The sequence below is a fragment of the Myxine glutinosa genome, chromosome 14, assembly GCF_964187855.1.
Source record: "Myxine glutinosa chromosome 14, kmMyxGlut1.1, whole genome shotgun sequence".
NCBI classification, from domain to species: Eukaryota; Metazoa; Chordata; class Myxini; order Myxiniformes; family Myxinidae; genus Myxine; species Myxine glutinosa.
This window is the reverse complement of record NC_136274.1, coordinates 73,628,515-73,647,604: the sequence shown is the minus strand read 5'-3', so window position 1 is coordinate 73,647,604 and position 19,090 is coordinate 73,628,515. Positions and strand designations below refer to the sequence as shown.

The following is a 19,090-nucleotide window of genomic DNA, read 5'->3' as shown; positions in this document are numbered from 1 at the left end:
AGAAATTTGACCTTCGTTGACCTTTTCTCTATGTTGACCTCGAAAATACTTGGTGGTTGAATTTAGTGTCCAGATATGCACATCCTCTTAAAATTTTAAGTCAATCAGATGAAAATTGAGGATTTTAGAAATTTGACAGTTGGTGACCCTTGGCCTATGTTGACCTATTGACCTTTTGACCCCAAAAAGAATAGGCTTCTTGCTTATGACCAACGCTACGATTTGGTGAAGTTTTGTGAAGATGGGTTGAAAATTGTGACCTGTACGTGACTGACATATAGACATATAGACATACAGACATACAGACAGACATACAGACAGATAGACAGATAGACAGATAGACAGACAGACAAACAGACAAACAGACAGAATAGCACAGAAGACCAATATACTAACAGTATTCCAATATACTAACCAATAAACTAGCAAGTAACAAACAGACAGACAAGGGTGAAAAGTTTTGGTGCGGATGTAAACATCCACCAACCGTTTCAGGAATAGCCTTTATCCTAGTGTGGTCTGACTTTTAAACCATGAATCTTGTTTTCAATAAACCATGAAACTTTTAAACCATAAACTTTTAAACCATGAAATACACAAAAAGCATCAGATTCGCCTTTTTCATGCAAAATAAATCTATAAATATAAATGCAGAAGTTTTATTCATACTGATGCACAATATGCATTTTCAATAGTTCGGAGTGGCCCACTTACCCCTTCACCGGCCCTGGATACAGTAAGTGTAAAGTTGCACTGCCGAACGTTGCTCTACTTTTGGTAATGTGCTTCTCAGCGTATTTCATCAAATTATTGATGGAGGTAGAAAGGTACAAGTACTACTGCACCACTGCGGGATGGTGCTCTATGGTCGGTTGGTAGGTGATCGGTTGTCAGCACCGTGGAATTCTTTTTTTTTTTTGTATACAAGATCGAGGCTTGTGTAAGAGCTAACATTAATGCCAAAAAAAAAAAAACGGACGCATAAGACAAAATAAAGGGAGCGGGAGACAATATGGGGAGAGAGGGGGAAGCACACAAGTACAACATTTGAGAGCTGGGACATTGGGAGATCTGTGGGAGGGAGAGGGCTTGGGGGGAGGGGAGGAGGCATGGGAAGGTGGGAGAGGTAAAAACACATGGACTGAATTTAACTTGAATTTAACTGAATTTATCAGGGGTACTGATGGGGAAGTTATTCATGAGCTTGTACAGTCAGAGTGAGCGGTGCGATACTTCTGCACGCGCGTTTGATTTGTTTGAGTGAGCAAAACGTGATGTGAAAAGGTGCTTTTCATGTGCTCTCTCTTCAGGGTAGTGAGCGAGCGATGCGAGACGTCGCCGCGGAGGCTCCGCAACTCCTAGACGCCGATCAGAAACATGTCCGCTTCATCGACAACAATGGCTTCGTGGCCGACCCCGTGCGCCTGTATCGTGAGTGCCAGGTGGCGGCAAACTGGAGCGAAAGGGACAAGGAAACCTTCCGGGAAAGGTGAGCCACCGTACCTGTGTCTATTGTGCAGCGTGTGACCTCTAAGTTAATTTTTTTATTTTTAATTATGTCGATTTCTGGTTATGGGAGGTCATATCTGCCTTGAACAATAAGGCTTTGCTGGTAATGCATGAATTATGTATGTTTATGGGCAGGAACTCCAGTGTGCATTGATTATATTTGTAAATTGGCACCCATCCCATACATTTTCTATCACTTGTGGCAAATTTTCTATCACTTGTGGCAAGCTGTGGTTTCGTGTCGATTCGTTTCGCCATCGGGGTGTTAGCTGATAAGGTTTTGGGCTCATTTATTATCCCAGGTAATATTCCACCAACTGTTTACAGATGGAAGCATTGCCAGAATGGTTTCCTGAAATACAGGCAAGCACCATTTGATGTCGACTTTGTACAACTTCTTAACAGTTGGAAGGATGTGAGGTGGATCCATTTGGGGGGAATGAGCACATTGAAAGCTCGAACAACAAATCTGGAGGATTTAAAAGGGTATTTTGATGAAAGGGTAATGAAGAATAATGGTGTCATTGGGCTAGCACATGGCTGAGAGGTATGCACACTCACCTCGAAGCCGTCTAGCCTGGGTTTGAATCCCGACCCAGCTATAAACTGTCATCCTGTTGTTTTACAGGCAAGGTGATTCATCAGTGTGTGTGCTCTCCCTCGGATGGACTTAAAAGGGTGTCCCGTCTTCCGGCATTAGTTTGTGGGCGTTATAGACCCCACGATGCCCTTCACATAGAGTAGGCGAGCTATTGCCGGCACTTTGAGCAAGTTACAAATTCCTGCCCTAAATACTCCTGGGAAGGCAATGGCAACCCACTCAGTATAACTCTTGCTCAGGAGGCTGCTTCAGTGGCACCGACACTCTGTAAAGAGTATGGAGATGCACTACGTGACTAAAAGTATGTGGACACACGAACATCGAGCATCTCATTCCAAAAGCATGGGGATTAATATGGAGTTGGTCCCCCATTTGCTGCTATAACAGCCATTCTTCTGGGAAGGTTTTCCACTAGATGTTAGAACTTTGCTGTGGGGATTTGCTTCCATTCAGCCACAAGACCATTAATGAGGTCGGGCACTGACGTTGGGTGATTAGGCCTGGCTCACTGTCGGCATTCCAATTCATCCCAAAGGTGTTTGATGCGGTTAAGGTCAGGGCTCTGTGCAGGCCAGTCAAGTTAGTCCACACCGATCTCGACAAACCATTTTTTATGGACTTTGCTTTGTGCATGGGGGCATTGTCATGCTGAAACAGGAAAGGGCCTTCCCCAAACTGTTGCCATTAAGTTGGAAACACACAATTGTCTAGAATGTCATTGTATGCTGTAGCATTAAGATTTCCCTTCACTGGAACTAAGGGGCCTAGCCTGAACCATGAAAAACAGCCCGAGACCATTATTCCTCCTCCACCAAACTTTACAGTTGACACTATGCATTCGGGCAGGTAGCGTTCTGTCATCCGTCAAACCCAGATTCGTCCGTCGGACTGCCAGATGGTGAAACGTGATTCATAACTCCAGAGAACGCGTCTCCACTGCATCAGAGTCCAATGGTGGTGAGCTTTACACCACTCCAGCCAATGCTTGACATTGCGCATGGTGATCTTAGGCTTGTGTGCGGCTGCTCGGCCATGGAAACCCATTTCGTGAAGCTCCCGACGAACAGTTGCTGTGCTGACATTGCTTCCCGAGGCAGTTTGGAACTCGGTAGTGAGTGTTGCAACCGAGGACAGACGATTTTTACACGCTACATGCTTCAGCAATCGGCTGTTCCATTCTGTGAGCTTGTGTGGCCTACCACTTCGCAACTGAGCTGTTGATGCTCCTAGATGTTGCCACTTCAAAATAACAGCACTTACAATTGACCGGGGCAGCTTTAGCAGGGCAGAAATTGATGAACTGACTTGTTGGAAAGGTGGCATCCTATGGCGGTGCCACGTTTAAAGTCACTCAGCTCTTCAATACGGGCCATTCTGCTGCCAGTGTTTGTCGATGGAGATTGCATGGCTGTGTGCTTGATTATATATACCTGTCAGCAATGGGTGTGGCTGAAACAGCCGAATCCACTAATTAGAAGGGGTGTCCGCATACTTTTGGTCATGTAGTGTATGTATACTTATTGATGTATTAATTTACCCCCTTCTGTTATCATCCTAACTCCAAAACCCCAGCCACATGAGTGTTCGTAGCATGTTATTTACTGTTTTTCTCTCAAAAATTTAGGAAAATCCCTTTAATGGGAAAAGACAAACTGGAGAGATATAGGAAGCAATAGAGAATGGGATTTGAGCAAAAGTAGTGGTGGGAGGTAGTTTTCCAGGCTGTTAAGTAAGGGTGGGGTTTGGGTTCCAGGATGGTCAGAGGAGGGGTGATTTGAAAGCAGGAAAAGCAATGAATAGGGGGTGAGAGCAGAGAGGTGAGGGAGGAGGTGAGGAACGGAGCAATGATGATTAATTATTCTCCAAGCAGTCGTGTCGGCTGGTTTTTGACTCTGCGACCCCACCAAACGGTGGAGATATGGAGCATCGGTGGCAACACAACCTATTGGGGTCATAAAACGGGGTCACGGGGAGTTCCACGAGCCACCCGTTGCGCGACGGAGGTCAGGTGTTGGATCCACGCTGTTGCGAATCATCCGGTCGCAGCCGTCCGGTTCTGCTTTGATGTTATCATTAGCTGCAATGCTATTCATCCTACGCTGTGTTCCTCTTTCCTTCTCTGTTTGTGCTTTCCGCCCAAACTCCATCACTCTTTTTCTCCCATCCCCCTCTATGTACTGCCGCATCACATGTTTGTCCTTCTCCCCCCCTCTGCTCCCCCCCCACCCCCCACATCCTCCGTTTGATGGATGCCACGATTCCTCTCGCGTCGTGCATTCCACCCTTAATGTCGACCCAACCTGCTGTTCCCGGGAACGTTTTAACAGGGTCGGCTGCCGGCGTGTGGTCGAGCCGGCGCTGAGCAGGCCGAGTGGACAGAGCGAGCAGCAGGAACTCTGAGGATGGATGGATAGATAGAGACGTGGATAGATGGATGGATAACAGTATTGCGAGTACACACACGGCCGAGCACAGCACGTGCACGAGCACTATAGGCCAATTTATTTATGTACTGTGTGTGTGCACGCGCGCGTGTGACTTGGGAACATTATACCTGCCAGGTTGTAATTTCTTTGCTTTACTACTACATCACAGTCACGACGGATCTGGCACCATTGCTCCACGACGTGCTAACAGAGCGGCAGGGTGTGCATCAAAGATAATGGCATCCTGGTTGAAGAATGAGTTCACTAATAATTCGTGTTATTTGAATGCTTTTGCCGATTTGTAATGCAGTTAAATTTTCCTGTGAGCATGAAAGCTTGATGAAGAGATTTATTTGCTACTATGACAGCAGGGGTAGCATTAATGTGGCACTCTGCACATTTTGGGGTTGCTTTGGGTCATCCCATTGTGTCCTGGGTTGTGAAGTGCAGACATTTTAAATTTGAATTGAGGAGATTATTTGAGCTAAAGCGTGCGGAGTGTGGAGGGTTTTCATTTTTTATAAACAAGATTGCTAAATAACAACAACAACAACAACAAAAGAACCACGTGATTTTCGAGCCATGTTTTTGAGTAGCATAATTATGCCTCTGGTTAAAAAAGATATACAGGTAGTCGACAAAAAAATTGGGAACACCAATGTAAAGTCACTTAATAGTACATTGAGTCACCACATACGGCCTGTATGCTCCATGGCATAGAGTCCACCAGTGCCTGGAATTCTGCATGGGGGATGCGGCACCATTCTTCCATGAGAACGTCAATCAACTCACACCTGTTTGATGGAGTTGGAAAAAAAACTCTGTCTCGTCATCCCAGAATAACCCATAAATGGGTTGATTCTAGAATATCCCATAAATGCTCGATTGGGTTCAGATCTGGTGACTGAGAACGCCATGACATATGGATAACATTAGTGTCAGGCTCATCAACCCATTGGGCGACCACACGTGCTCTGTGGGTGGGGTTATTGGGGGTCTCCTCATTATTAGCAACCAGGCCTGTGCAGCATCAGTTTTCACTCTGGTTGTTTGTTTGTTTGTTTGTTTGTTTGTTTGTTGTACACCGCACCTTTCCTATGCCATCTCCAGGCATTGCAAAACGTGAGGGTTAGGGTTAGGTTAGTTAGGTTAGCCCCCACCGAAGGGGGCTCGGCAGTGACGCACGCTGAAAGGGAGCACTCAGTTTTCACTCTGGTTGTTTGTTTTCTTGTTTTCTTGTTTTCTTTCTTGCTTGTTTGTCCGGGCGATATCTCAGCCATCCTTTGAGCTAGGAAGCTGAAATTTCGGCACAATAGTGAGCAAGTCCTTTGTCAAAAACGGTATTTTTTTTGATTAATCAATTAATTGAGGACTTATTTAATTATTAGCGATTAATTAAGTACTTATTTAAGCCTGGTGTTGGCTTAGCGGTTAGGGTGCCGGCTTGGGATCCTAGGATCCTGGGTTCGAATCCCAGCCAATCGCTAAATTAACACCAGGGGGGTTGACTCAGCCTGTCATCCTTCCGAGGTCGGCAAATTTGCGTACCAGCTTGCTGGGATGAATGATCCCGGTGTGTACCCCGGTTTAGAATAGGTACACCGTATCCCTGCGCATCGTAAGAGGCGACTAAGGGTTGGCGCCAGGAAGGGCATCCGGCCATAAAAACATTGCCTCAAACAGGGAACCATGATTGTCATGGGGCCCGCAAGGCTAAACCCTGCTCTAGCGGGGAAAATGGCCTTAAAAAAAACGATCATTCATTCATTCATTCATTCAATTAAGTACTTATTTAATTAATCAAATTTCCTTTCTCTTCTGACCATTAACTCAGGCACCTTTTGAGTTATGAAGCTGATATTTGGACATGCCAATGACCAAGTGATTTGGCTGCAAAGGCTATTTTTGATTTATTAATTAATCAATTAATCAATTAATTATTTAATTATTCGATTAATTACTAAAAAAAAAAAAAATTTCAGTTACAGATTCTGATGAAATGGTGGTGGTTTATGTGTTCTGTGACCGAATTGATTAATAATATAATTTTTTCATGATTATTATTTATTTATTTTCATTATTAATCATTTATTTATTTTCTTTCTCATTTGGCCAATATCTCAGGAACCTTTTGAGCTGGGAAGCTAATATTTGGACATGAGTGACCAAGTGATGTGGCTATCAAGGATATTTTTGATTTATTGATTAATCATTTAATCGATTAATTATATTTATTGATTAATTGATTAATTATTTATTGATTAATCAATAAAAAAAAACAATTTTTTTTTTTGTATACTGAATCGAGGCTCGTGAAAGAGCTGACATTTACTTCACAAACAAATCAACCAGACAAACAGAATATACAAAAAGAGGGAGCGGAAGACAAGAGAATGGGAAGCACGCAAACACGTGAGAGCACACAACATTTAAGAGCAGGGAGATGTGTGGGAGGGAGAGGGCTTGGGGGGAGGAGGCGTGGGAAGGGGGGGGGGGGGGGGTGGGAGAAGTATAAAACACAAGGACACCAAGGACTTCCAGGACAGAAGTTGGTATTTCAAAAAGTGGAATTGGGGTGAAATTATCGGGGATAGAAAAGATCAAGGTTTTGGATGGGGGAAGATAAGAGATGGTGGTGAACAGCTGTTTTAAAGACCTGGAGGGTGGAGTGGGATTGAAGAGAGTGAGGGAGTTTGTTCCAGAGGCGGGAGAAAAGAGGAATGAAGGAGTGAAGGTGAGCAGAGAGTCTTGATTTTGGCAGTTTAACCATAAGAGGGTTGCAGGCAGATCTTGTGCGACCTGTAGGAATATTTGCGGGACAGAGCCCAGAGAGAGCTGGGGGGGGGCAAGGCCAGAGAGGAGTCGGTAGAAGACGGAAAGACCACCAACCTGCCTGCGGTGAGTGAGTGAGAGGCCCTTGGAGTTAGCTTCATCGCGGGAGATTCCAATGATTCTGAATGCTTTGCTTTCAACAGCGTGAAGACGAGCTAGGTGTGAGGCAGGAGCACCAGCCCAGAGCGGAGAGCAGTATTCCATTGAGCTGCGGATGAAAGCCTTGTACGTGGTGAGGAGCTCAGGTGTGCCAAGGAAGGACTTCGAACGACGGAGGATGCCCAGTCGGCGACTGGCTTTGGAGGCCAGATTTGAAATGTGGTTTTCCCAGGAAAGATCATGGCAGATAGTGAGACCCAAAAGTTTGAGTGACAGAACTTCTTGGAGAGGATTATTCAGAAAGTAGATGGGAGGGTTGTCCAGTCGGTCTTTTCGGAGAGACATCGTAAGAGTGTGAGATTTGTCAGGATTGAAAGACATGTTCCACTTGTTTGCCCAGTCTGTTATTTTTTCCAGGTCTGCAGAGAGTGAGGAGGCTGCAGACTGCCGATCTGAGGGATGAAGAATGGAGCGACAGAGAGTAGAGTCATCAGCAAAGAGATAGAGAGGATTTTCAAGAGAGTCGGAGAGATCATTGATGAAGACCAGAAAAAGCACAGGGCCCAGAACACTGTCTTGGGGAACTCCAGCCTGAACAGGAAGAGGAGATGAGAGAAACCCATTCAGGGCCACACGTTGACTACGCCTAGAGAGGAAGTCCGCCAGCCATGCGTGGAGATTTCCATGGATACCAACAGAGGAGAGTTTGGTGAGCAGAGCGGGGTGCCAGACCGTATCGAAGGCACGTGATATGTCAAGGGAGACGGCTCTAATTTCCTATTTGGCATTGAGGACCTCCATCCATTGCTGAGAAAGCAGTAGCAGCATGTCCAGAGATGACGTCATTATTAATGACTTATTTGATTAAATTTCTAAACGATACATCTTCAGATGAAGCACTAGTGGTTTAGTTATGCTATTAGCCAATTGGTTAAGAAAATATTTTGTGATAATCTTTTATTGATTTTAATTATACAATTAATCAATCAATTAGCGTACACCTCTCCCTCGCAATGCAGCCTCTGTGAGCTGCACTGCGGTAATGCCAGGCGCCTGAGGCGCCCCGGCAATGCCGTGCTGTAGGATATTTAATTATTTGGCATGGGGGCGGTGTACTTTGAATGTATCTGTACTTGTTGTACACCGCACCTTTCCTATGCCATCTCCAGGCATTGCAAATCGTCATTGCCGGCACCGAAGGGGGCTCGGCAGTGACGCACGCTGAAAGGGAGTACAGTACTTAGTTTCACTCTGTTTGTTTTCTTTCTTTCTTTCTTGTTTGTTTGTTTGTTTGTTTGTTTTTCCGGGCGATATCTCAGCCATCCTTTGAGCTGGGAAGCTGAAATTTAGGCACAATAGTGAGCAAGTCCTTTGTCAAAAACGGTATTTTTTGTTTTTTGATTAATCAATTAATTGAGGAGTTATTTAATTATTAGCGATTAATTAAGTACTTATTTAATTAATCAAATTTCCTTTCTCTTCTGACCATTAACTCAGGCACCTTTTGAGTTAGGAAGCTGATATTTGGACATGCCAATGACCAGGTGATTTGGCTGCAAAGGCTATTTTTGATTTATTAATTGATCAATTAATCAATTAATCGATTAATTATTTAATTATTCGATTAATGACTAATTTTTTTTTTTTTTTCAGTTACAGATTCTGATGAAATGGTGGTCGTTTTTGTGTTCTGTGACCGAATTGATTAATAATTTAATTTTTTAATGATTATTATTTATTTATTTTCATTATTAATAATTTATTTATTTTCTTTCTCATTTGGCCAATATCTCAGGCACCTTTTGAGCTGGGAAGCTAATATTTGGACATGACAGTGAGCAAGTGATGTGGCTATCAAGGATATTTTTGATTTATTGATTAATCATTTAATCGATTAATTATTTAATTATTCGATGAATGACCTAATTAATTAATTTTTTAAGTTACAGATTCGGATGAAATGGTGGTGGTTTATCAAGGATATTTTTGTTTTATTGATAAATCATTTAATCGATTAATTATTTATTGATAATCAATTAACTATTTAATTTTTTATTAATGACTTATTTCATTAAATTTCTAAAAGATACATCTTCGGATGAAGCACTAGTGGTTTAGTTATGCGATTAGCCAATTGATTAAGAAAATATTTTGTGATAATCTTTTTTTGATTTTAATTATACAATTAATCAATCAATTAGTGTACACCTCTCCCTCTCAACACAGCCTCAATGAGCTGCACTGCGGTATTGCCGGGCGCCGGAGGCACCCCGGCAATGCCGCGCTGTAGGATATTTAATTTTTTGGCATGGGGGCGGTGTACTTTGAATGTATCTGTACTTGTTGTACACCGCACCTTTCCTATGCCATCTCCAGGCATTGCAAATCGTCATTGCCGGGCACCGAAGGGGGCTCGGCAGTGACGCACGCTGAAAGGGAGTACACAGTTTTCACTCTGGTTGTTTTCTTGTTTTCTTGTTTGTTTGTTTTCTTGGTTGTCCGGGCGATATCTCAGCCATCCTTTGAGCTCGGAAGCTGAAATTTCGGCACAATAGTGAGCAAGTCCTTTGTCAAAAACTGTATTTTTTGTTTTTTGGTTAATCAATTATTTGGAGAGTTATTTAATTATTAGCGATTAATTAAGTCCTTATTTAATTAATTAAATTTCCTTTCTCTTCTGACCATTAACTCAGGCACCTTTTGAGTTAGGAAGCTGATATTTGGACATGCCAATGACCAGGTGATTTGGCTGCAAAGGCTATTTTTGATTTATTAATTAATCAATTAATCGATTAATTATTTAATTATTCGATTAATGACAAATGTTTTTTTGTTTTTTTTAATTTACAGATTCTGATGAAATGGTGGTGGTTTATGTGTTATATGACCGAATTGATTAATAATTTAATTTTTCAATGATTTATTATTTATTTATTTTCATTATTAATCATTTATTTATTTTCTTTCTCATTTGGCCAATATCTCAGGCACCTTTTGAGCTCGGAAGCTAATATTTGGACATTGACCAAGTGATGTGGCTATCAAGGATATTTTTGATTTATTGATTAATCAATTAATAAATTAATCGATTAATTACTTAAAAAAAAAAAAAAAGAGTTACAGATTCTGATGAAATGGTGGTGGTTTATATGATCTCTGACCGAATTGATTAATAATTTAATTTTTTAATGATTATTATTTATTTATTTTCATTATTAATCATTTATTTATTTTCTTTCTCATTTGGCCAATATCTCAGGCACCTTTTGAGCTGGGAAGCTAATATTTGGACATGACAGTGACCAAGTGATGTGGCTATCAAGGATATTTTTGATTTATTGATTAATCATTTAATCGATTAATTATTTATTGATTAATTGATTAATTTATTTATTGATTAATCAAGTAATTATTTAATTTTTTATTAATGACTTATTTAATTAAATTTCTAAAAGATACATCTTCGGATGAAGCACTCGTGATTTAGTTATGCTATTAGCCAATTGATTAAGAAAATATTTTGTGAAAATCTTTTATTGATTTTAATTATACAATTAATCAATCAATTATTGTACACCTCTCCCTCCCAATGCAGCCTCTATGAGCTCCACTGTGGTATTGCCGGGCACCGGAGGCGGCCCGGCAATGCTGCGCTGTAGGATATTTAATTATTTGGCATGGGGGCGGTGTACTCTCAATGTATCTGTACTTGTTGTAATTAATTTTATGCAGAGCGAAATGCATTCATGAATGGACTTGCACCTGGAGTTAACCATCACCGTATGTTCTAGATAAGATGAGGATATGTTTTTCTTTACTATGAACAATGTTTGTGTTTGTTGTGTGTGTGTGTGTGTGTGTGTGTGTGTGTGTGTGTGTGTGTGTGTGTGTGTGTGTGTGTGTGTGTGTGTGTGTGTGTGTGTGTGTCACTGTGTGTGTGTCACTGTGTGTGTGTCACTGTGTGTGTGTCACTGTGTGTGTGTCACTGTGTGTGTGTCACTATGTGTGTGTGTGTGTGTGTGTGTGTGTGTGTGTGTGTGTGTGTGTGTGTGTGTGTGTGTGTGTGTGTGTCACTGTGTGTTTGTGTGTTTTGGTGTGTGTGTGTGTCATTGTGTATTTGTGTGTGTGTCTGTGTGTGTGTGTGTGTGTCACTGTGTGTGTTTGTGTGTTTGTGTGTCACTGTGTGTGTCACTTTGTGTATGTGTGTGTGTGTGTCATTGTGTGTGTTTGTGTGGGTGTCACTGTGTGTGTGTGTGTCACTGTCTGGGTGTCACTGTGTGTTTGTGTATGTGTCACTGTCTGGGTGTCAAAACTTTAGTTTATCACGGGTGATGAAGGTTATGGTGAAGTTCCATTGAAATTGCGTGTGTAGTTTCAGAGAAGAAATCTCATACCGATTTTGGGGGCTTAAGACTTCCTTTTGACAGTAATCTATCTATAATTCCAGTAATCTCTGTGTGTCTGTCTGTGTGTCTGTGTGTCTGTGACCGCTGTTTCTCGACAACCACGGGTCCGATATACTTTAAACTTGCCAGGTATATTGCTGGGGACCCGAGGATGTGCCTTTTCAAGGTTTGAAATTAATCGGACAAGTACCTACCGAGCTATGTCCAAAAAACGCTTCAACCAATCAGAGAGCAGCGAGCTATCACGTGTGCCGAACCGTTAATGCAATGCAAGCGTTAATGCGTTAATGCAAGGCTTTTCTTTTTTTCCCTCTTCTCTTTCTACTTTTCCTTGCGATTAAATTGCAAACAGCCAAAATACGTTGGCGCTAATTGAATAATTGGCCATTAACACTAAAATAATCGTAACTGCGATATGCCAACTTCCGGACAGTGCAGCCTTCCCTGTTGTTGTTGTTTGCAGCAGCTGTTTGCAGCAAGGCAAGGCTTTTCTTTTTTTCCCTCTTCTCTTTCTACTTTGCCTTGCGATTAAATTGCAAACAGCCAAAATACGTTGGCGCTAATTGAATAATTGGGCATTATGTTTTACAACTAATAAAAACGAATTTGCGATTCATTCGCTTTCCTGCGCGTTTGTGTACGCGATGGCGATTTCTTTACCAAACTCCGGAAGCCGTTCGCTTTGGACCGAACCATTGCATGTAAATAGAGGGGGGGGATTGTCACCACTCGCAAGCCGTTCGCTTTGGACCAAACCATTTCATGTAAATAGGGGGGGGATATAATTTTAGATATATACAGTCATCCCTCGCTATATCGCGGTTCACTTTTCGCGGATTCGGTACATCGCGGTTTTTTCTCGCTAGTATATGTAAAATTATATCGCGGATTTTTCGCGATATCGCGGGATTTTGCGGTATAAATGTATTTTTATATACTATTATTTTAAATATTTTTGTGGTAAAATAAGCATTTTCTAGCCTAAAAAATTAAAAAACGTAAAGAAATAAGAAAAATACAGTATTTAAAACATATTACAAGAAATAAAATACTGTACATAGTGTACAGTAGAAGGGTAGACAAAGAGTCGTGCGTATGGAAAACGCCAGTACATTCATCATCGTCATCATCATCATCTTCATCACGCAAGTTGTAGTATTGAAGAGCCGGGGCTCTTGCTTGATACGGACGAAATGACGGGCAAGACACAAACTCGTCCGAGAAGATATTTATTCTCAAAACCAACTCGGGAACACTGAAAAGCCCATTTATCGGGCTGCATTATAAAGCACAACCAGAAACCGAAAGCCACGCCTCTCAAGCGTGGCGTGCTTCGGTGAATCGGTGGTCACGTGATCAACAGGTGTAGCTGATTATACCCGCAAAGCGCGGCATGCTTTAGCGGTCACGTGACCAGCCACTCTCGCGCCGGGAATCCCCGCCGGTGACGTCACCGGCTGGAGCAAGGAGATTCTGATGCTGGTCTTGCTTGGGGAACCCATGGATAGCTACAGTATCTTCAATGGTGAGTACCCATTAGAATTTTATATGTTGTTAAAATTACGTATGTTTAAGAGTGTAAAAAGTGTTTAAGAGTATAGGAAGTGTTTATAAGAGTATGGGAAAGGTTAATAAGAGTGTGGGGAGTTCATAATGCTTTAAAATATATATAAAAAAAAAAAAAAAAAATGGTCGCTACTTCGCGGATTTTCGTTTATCGCGGGGGGTTCTGGAACGTAACCCCCGCGATAAACGAGGGTTCACTGTATATAGTACGGGCATGCCCTAGTTTTTGTTAATTCGGTGAACAAACTTTAGTCCATTGTGGGTGATGAAGATTGTGGATAAGTTTCTTCAAAATCATATTGGTAGTTTTGGAGGAGAGAGAAAATACCTATTTTGGGGTCGGGAGGTGGGAGGAAGAGGGGTGTCAAACCACCTGCTTGACCCCATTTGACCCAGAGTTTTTAATGCCGTGAAAACACTTTGGTACATGTGTGATTAAAGTTGTGATTATGTTTCATCAAAAACGTGTTTGTAGTTTCAGAGAAAAGAGCAAATTTTTTAGGGGGGGGGGGGGGTCGGGTTGGGGGTGGGTGTCAATCCCCCCTTCCTCCCCCACAAGTAGACCCCCTAATGAGTGCAGATTTTGATGCGGTGTATATACCTTCGCTGGGCATCAGATATGAAACTTGTGGCCAAGTTTAATCAGAATCTTGTGTTTGGGTCAAACGATAATGAATGATGGACTGACTGACTGACTGACCTAAGGACCCTGCAAGATCGCATAAGCACACCGGACTAAATTCCAGGTGAGCTAAATATTAAAATTGAGAAAAACCAGAGAGATGGGAGGATGGGAATGAACAAGTTGTGGTTTAGAGCAGGAAGGTAAGGAACATGTATGAAGCATGCAGTATGTTGTGGCTGGAGGGGTTTAAAATTCTGACATATTTGTACACTAAATGTATGTACAATGTGCCTTCTGATGTCTAATCTAAAAAGCAGTTGTCTTTCCTGTTGTGTAGCCTGGTGTTGGGCTAGCGGCTAGGGTGCCAGCTTAGGATCCTAGGATCCTGGGTTCGAATCCCGGTCGATCGCTGAATTAACGCCAGGGGGGTTGACTCAGCCTGTCATCCTTCCGAGGTCGGCTAATTGAGTACCAGTTCACTGGTAATTCCCTGTTTGTCGTAAAAAGGCGACAAAAAGGGTTGGCGGCAGGAAGGGCATCCGGCCGTAAAACATTGCTTCAAAAAGGGGACCAAAAAAAAAAAACAACAACCACAGTCCCCGAAAAAGGCCAACCCCCACTTGCGGGGAAAAATGGCCTCTAAAGGTGTTTTTTTTTTTTTTTTTTTCCTGTTGTGTATTTGAATATCTTGTGAAAATGGAAGTTATTTTATACATTAATTTGTTTCTTGAGAACAAATCACCGTAACACAGGCTGTCCATTTCCTCATTGTATTTTCAATGTGTGTGTGCATTGTGGGAGTCTTACCTTTGTTTCGAGAGAGAGAGTTTGTTTCGTAACATTGAGCATCACACTGATTTGAACAGCCAGTTGGGGGTCAGACCTTTCAGGCAGTCATTTTGTCATTTCGGCTTTTGTTTTGTCAGGTTTTTGCAGCAGCCAAAGAACTTCTTCCTCACCGCCGCTTGCCTGCAAAAGGTAATTTCATTTTGAACCGATGTTTGTCATCCTGGTTATTAAAATGCACAATGTGCTTCATCATTGTTCATTTTCCATCATTCCTATCATTCTCTTCTATCCCCGTTAATTCACCCCAGATCCACTTCTTTTTTTTTTTTGAAATCTCGACTTCTTTCTTTTCTGGAAGTTTCAGCAGTGTCCATGTGTATTATACCTCTCCCACCCCCTCCCCCGCCTTCCCATGCCTCCTCCCCCCAAGCCCTCTCCCTCCCACAGATCTCCTGATGTCTCTGTTCTCTGCTGTTGTACTTGTGTGCTTCCCTCTCTCTCCCCATCTTGTCTCCCGCCCATTTTACTGTATGTTTTATGTGTCCGTTTGTCTTTTTTTGTGATTGATGTTAGCTCTTTCACGAGGCTCGATCTTGTATACAAAAAAAAACAAAAAAAACCCAGACAAATTAATTAATTAATTAATTATTTTTTCAAAGGGAGTCTTTTTATGAGAGTGTGACTCATGCTCGAATTTCTGAAAAACACTTTCATTAAAAAAAAAACTGTTTGCCGCTGGTCGATGCATTTACCACGAATGTTGCATTATCGGATCGATAAATTGTGCTTTGACACGAGGAAAACGGCCGAGGCGAGCGAGGTCACCTTTAAACTTCCACATTGTCACCAGTGCTTGGAGTGCGGCTTGAAGGGAGAACCAGTGATGGAAGAGTGGAGACTGGATGTTATAAGAAGAGTTTTATGAAATCCTATTTTCTCTTCCGCCTTAACATGGACCTTCGCACAGACCACTTGTTCATTTAATAAGGAGGATGTGGGTAGCGCTGCCCTTTCGTGGGTGTTGTATTATGGTGCCCAACTCAGGTTGCTCTCAGGGCAAAAAAGTCGACTCTTAAGCGTGGACAAGCACCACTTGTAGGCCACGTGTAGCTGCCACATGACCCTCATCCCTCGAGATAATTGGTGAGCCGGCTGGGTTTTTGTTGGACGTCCGATAGTGACTTGCAAATTATTTTGGGCCAAATTATATTTCCAGAAGGTGAGAACCCAAATCATTAATTTAGCTTTCTTCGGTTGAATTTCAAGCCATCACCTGGGCTAGTGGCTAGGGTGCCGGCTTAGGATCCTAGGATCCTGGGTTCGAATCCTGGTCGATCGCTGAATTAACGCCAGGGGGGTTGACTCAGCCTGTCATCCTTCTGAGGTCGGCTAATTGAGTACCAGTTCACTGGTAATTCCCTGTTTGTCGTTAAAGGCGGCAAAAAGGGTTGGCGTCAGGAAGGGCATCCGGCCGTAAAACATTGCTTCAAAAAGGGGACCAAAAAACAACAACAACCACGGTTCCCGAAAAAGGCCAACCCCCGCTTTGCGGGGAAAAATGGCCTCTAAAGGTGGTTATATATATTTTTTACCTGTGCCGGTCTTGTCGTTTATCACTCGGCCACCATCTTACTTGTTTCTCATTGGATCCTCGGCATGGTGGTGCCGTTAATGAGCTATTCCGGTCATGCTCCTTTCTCACTTGCCATTGTTATGGAAGGCAATGTTCAGCTAAAGAATGATCAAATCCTCAGTAGCAAAGCGTAATCGCGATGTGAAGCACATAAACCTAAACCGAGTCTCCCGAGGGTTGCCTCGAGGCTTCTCTTTTACGGTCAGCCCAGAATCCTCATTCAATCCTGCCGAACCGACAGATAACATTTCTTTTACTATGAGGTGGGGTGACTTCTGACTTCGCCCTGCCGGTAAATTGTGAAGTCCTGCAGGGTGCACAGCTTCCTGCGGCGCGGCATAACAGCAGTCGCCCTGATTTGCAAGTTATCGGAGCTTTATTGGCCGCCCTGACCGTTGGTTCTCTTTACGTGCAAATTGGACGATTGTTGCACCCGATTGGGCTGTGACAAGTTGGTGATTTTGCAATCGATGCACCAACCGCAATCTTGAACTGTGGAAACAAAATTTGCCTTTGTCGCATATCGATGCGAGTTTTCTCAACTTTGGTTTGATTGTTCAGAATTGTTTATTCCTTTTTTTTTTTTTTTTTTTGTTACCCTGTGCTCGCGAAGCGAAAAGCGGAGTTAAGCATTCAGTTGAGTACGTGTGCCGTACGTGCCTGCATTAAAAAAAATCATTTTCTGGGCAACCGTTGGTCCGATTGACACGAAATTTTACCATAGAAGCGCCTCCGCCTGTATAATTTTTTTATTCATAATTATGACGTCATCACGTGGTACGGACGCCATCTTGGTAAAACATTACACCTCTATATCTCCCAAACCGTTCAACGGAAGAAAAAAATTGAAACATGGCTCATTGTCAAGTACTCACCATGGGAAATAAGATATGTTGATGATGATGTCATCGGTGCCTTAATTATGACGTCATAATTCGACAAGTACAAAACTTCATCCGATCAAGATGAAATTTCTTGAGCATAATCTAGGTATAAATTAGTGGGGGAAAGTTCAACGCTTGATCTGATCAGTATGAAAAAAACAAAAATTCCTCTGCAACTGTTAGTCCGATGGACACGAAATTTTCAGAATATGTGCAGCTCCTCCTGTAGAATTTTTTAATGATAATTATAACGTCATAGGTGACGTGGTACAGAGGCCATCTTGGAAAAAAATCGAAAAAAGTTGCACCTCTATATCTCCGAAACCGCTCCATGGAAAAAATTGAAACATGGCTCATTGTCAAATATTCCCCTTCGGGAATAAGATATGATAATGATCATGTCATCGGTGCCTTCGTTATGACGTCATAATTCGACAAGTACAACATGTATCCCGTCATAATTGGACAAGTACAACACGTATCCGATCATTGTGAATTTTTTTCTCAGCAAAAGTATTCTATGAATACCATCTAGTTTATCTATGTTTTTGTACTCTTTCATAGAACTACATTTGTTAATTTGGTCTCTTGATTTGCTCAATTGAGCTCATGATTCAGAGCAACAGTTTGAAGACAAATGGCTCGAGTATCCCATTAGTCTGAGACTGCCCACACATCTCAATTTTAATCCCTTTACAAGCGCCACCATAAATTCACCCTGCCCAATGGGAAAAATAATACTTTGGCAAAACAAATGCCTGAAAAAATTGGACAAGTAGTTTGTTAGTTTTCAAAATGCAGGGATTAACAAATGCTACCTACCATTTACAAGTAATAAAACATTTCGGAAAGTATGTAAGCAATATGCGGATGCTCACAATCAATTGTATAATGCGAAGTGTGGTGTCTGTCCGTGCTTTTGTGCATTCGGCTGTCTCCCGTTTCCGGCAGCTGTGTGTGTGTGTGTGTGTGTGTGTGTGTGTGTGTGTGTGTGTGTGTGTGTGTGTGTGTGTGTGTGTGTTGTGTGTGTGTGTGTGTGTGTGTGTATGTTTTTTGTTTTTTTTAAAGCTCTGCACGCAGGCAAAGCTCAACATTCAACCAGAAGAAATGCACCAAAGGACGCACATTTTAAGTGTATATATACAACATGGAATCGCAGTTTGTTTATTAACAGTCTGTTAAAATAGGGCTTGGGCTGGCATGATGGCTTCGAGGTACGCACACTCGCCTCTCAGGTGCCGAGCCTGGATTTGAATCTCGGCCCAGGTATGAACCGTCAAGCCGGTGTTTCACAGACTTGGTGAATCATCACTGTGATGATGACAATCGATCATCAGATGTACATTAAAGTGGGTGTCCCTTCTGCTGGCATTAGTTGGTGGATGTTAAAGATCCCCACGATGTCCTCCGTGAAGAGCGGACGAGCTATGTCTGTCACCTTGGCCAAATTCCTGCCTGAAGTACTGCTGGGAAGGCAATGGCAAACCACCCAGTATAACCCTTGCTCAGGAAGCTGCTTGGGCAGCCCCGACGCACTGTGACAGTTGTGAGTTGTATGAGGATTATCATAAAGTTGAACAAGCCATGTCAGGGTTGTTAATAACAGTAGCCTATACTGAAAATGTTTGAACAAAGGTTGCAGTGCAAGACGGCCATTTAATTAACGAAAAACCTCCATTTTGCATTGTAACCTAAAAGTAATGTTTGATAATGTATTTCT

General features: G+C 42.4%; 1 protein-coding gene across 1 annotated transcript in view; it reads left to right on the top strand.

The window, feature by feature from the left end:
- Positions 1-19,090, top strand: part of LOC137439910 (nuclear receptor corepressor 1) — a 345,171-nt gene that overhangs the window by 151,333 nt on the left and 174,748 nt on the right. The window contains 2 exon segments of the mRNA XM_078768007.1: positions 1,311-1,489; positions 14,991-15,042. Of these exon segments, the coding sequence (XP_078624133.1) occupies positions 1,311-1,489; positions 14,991-15,042 (231 nt within the window).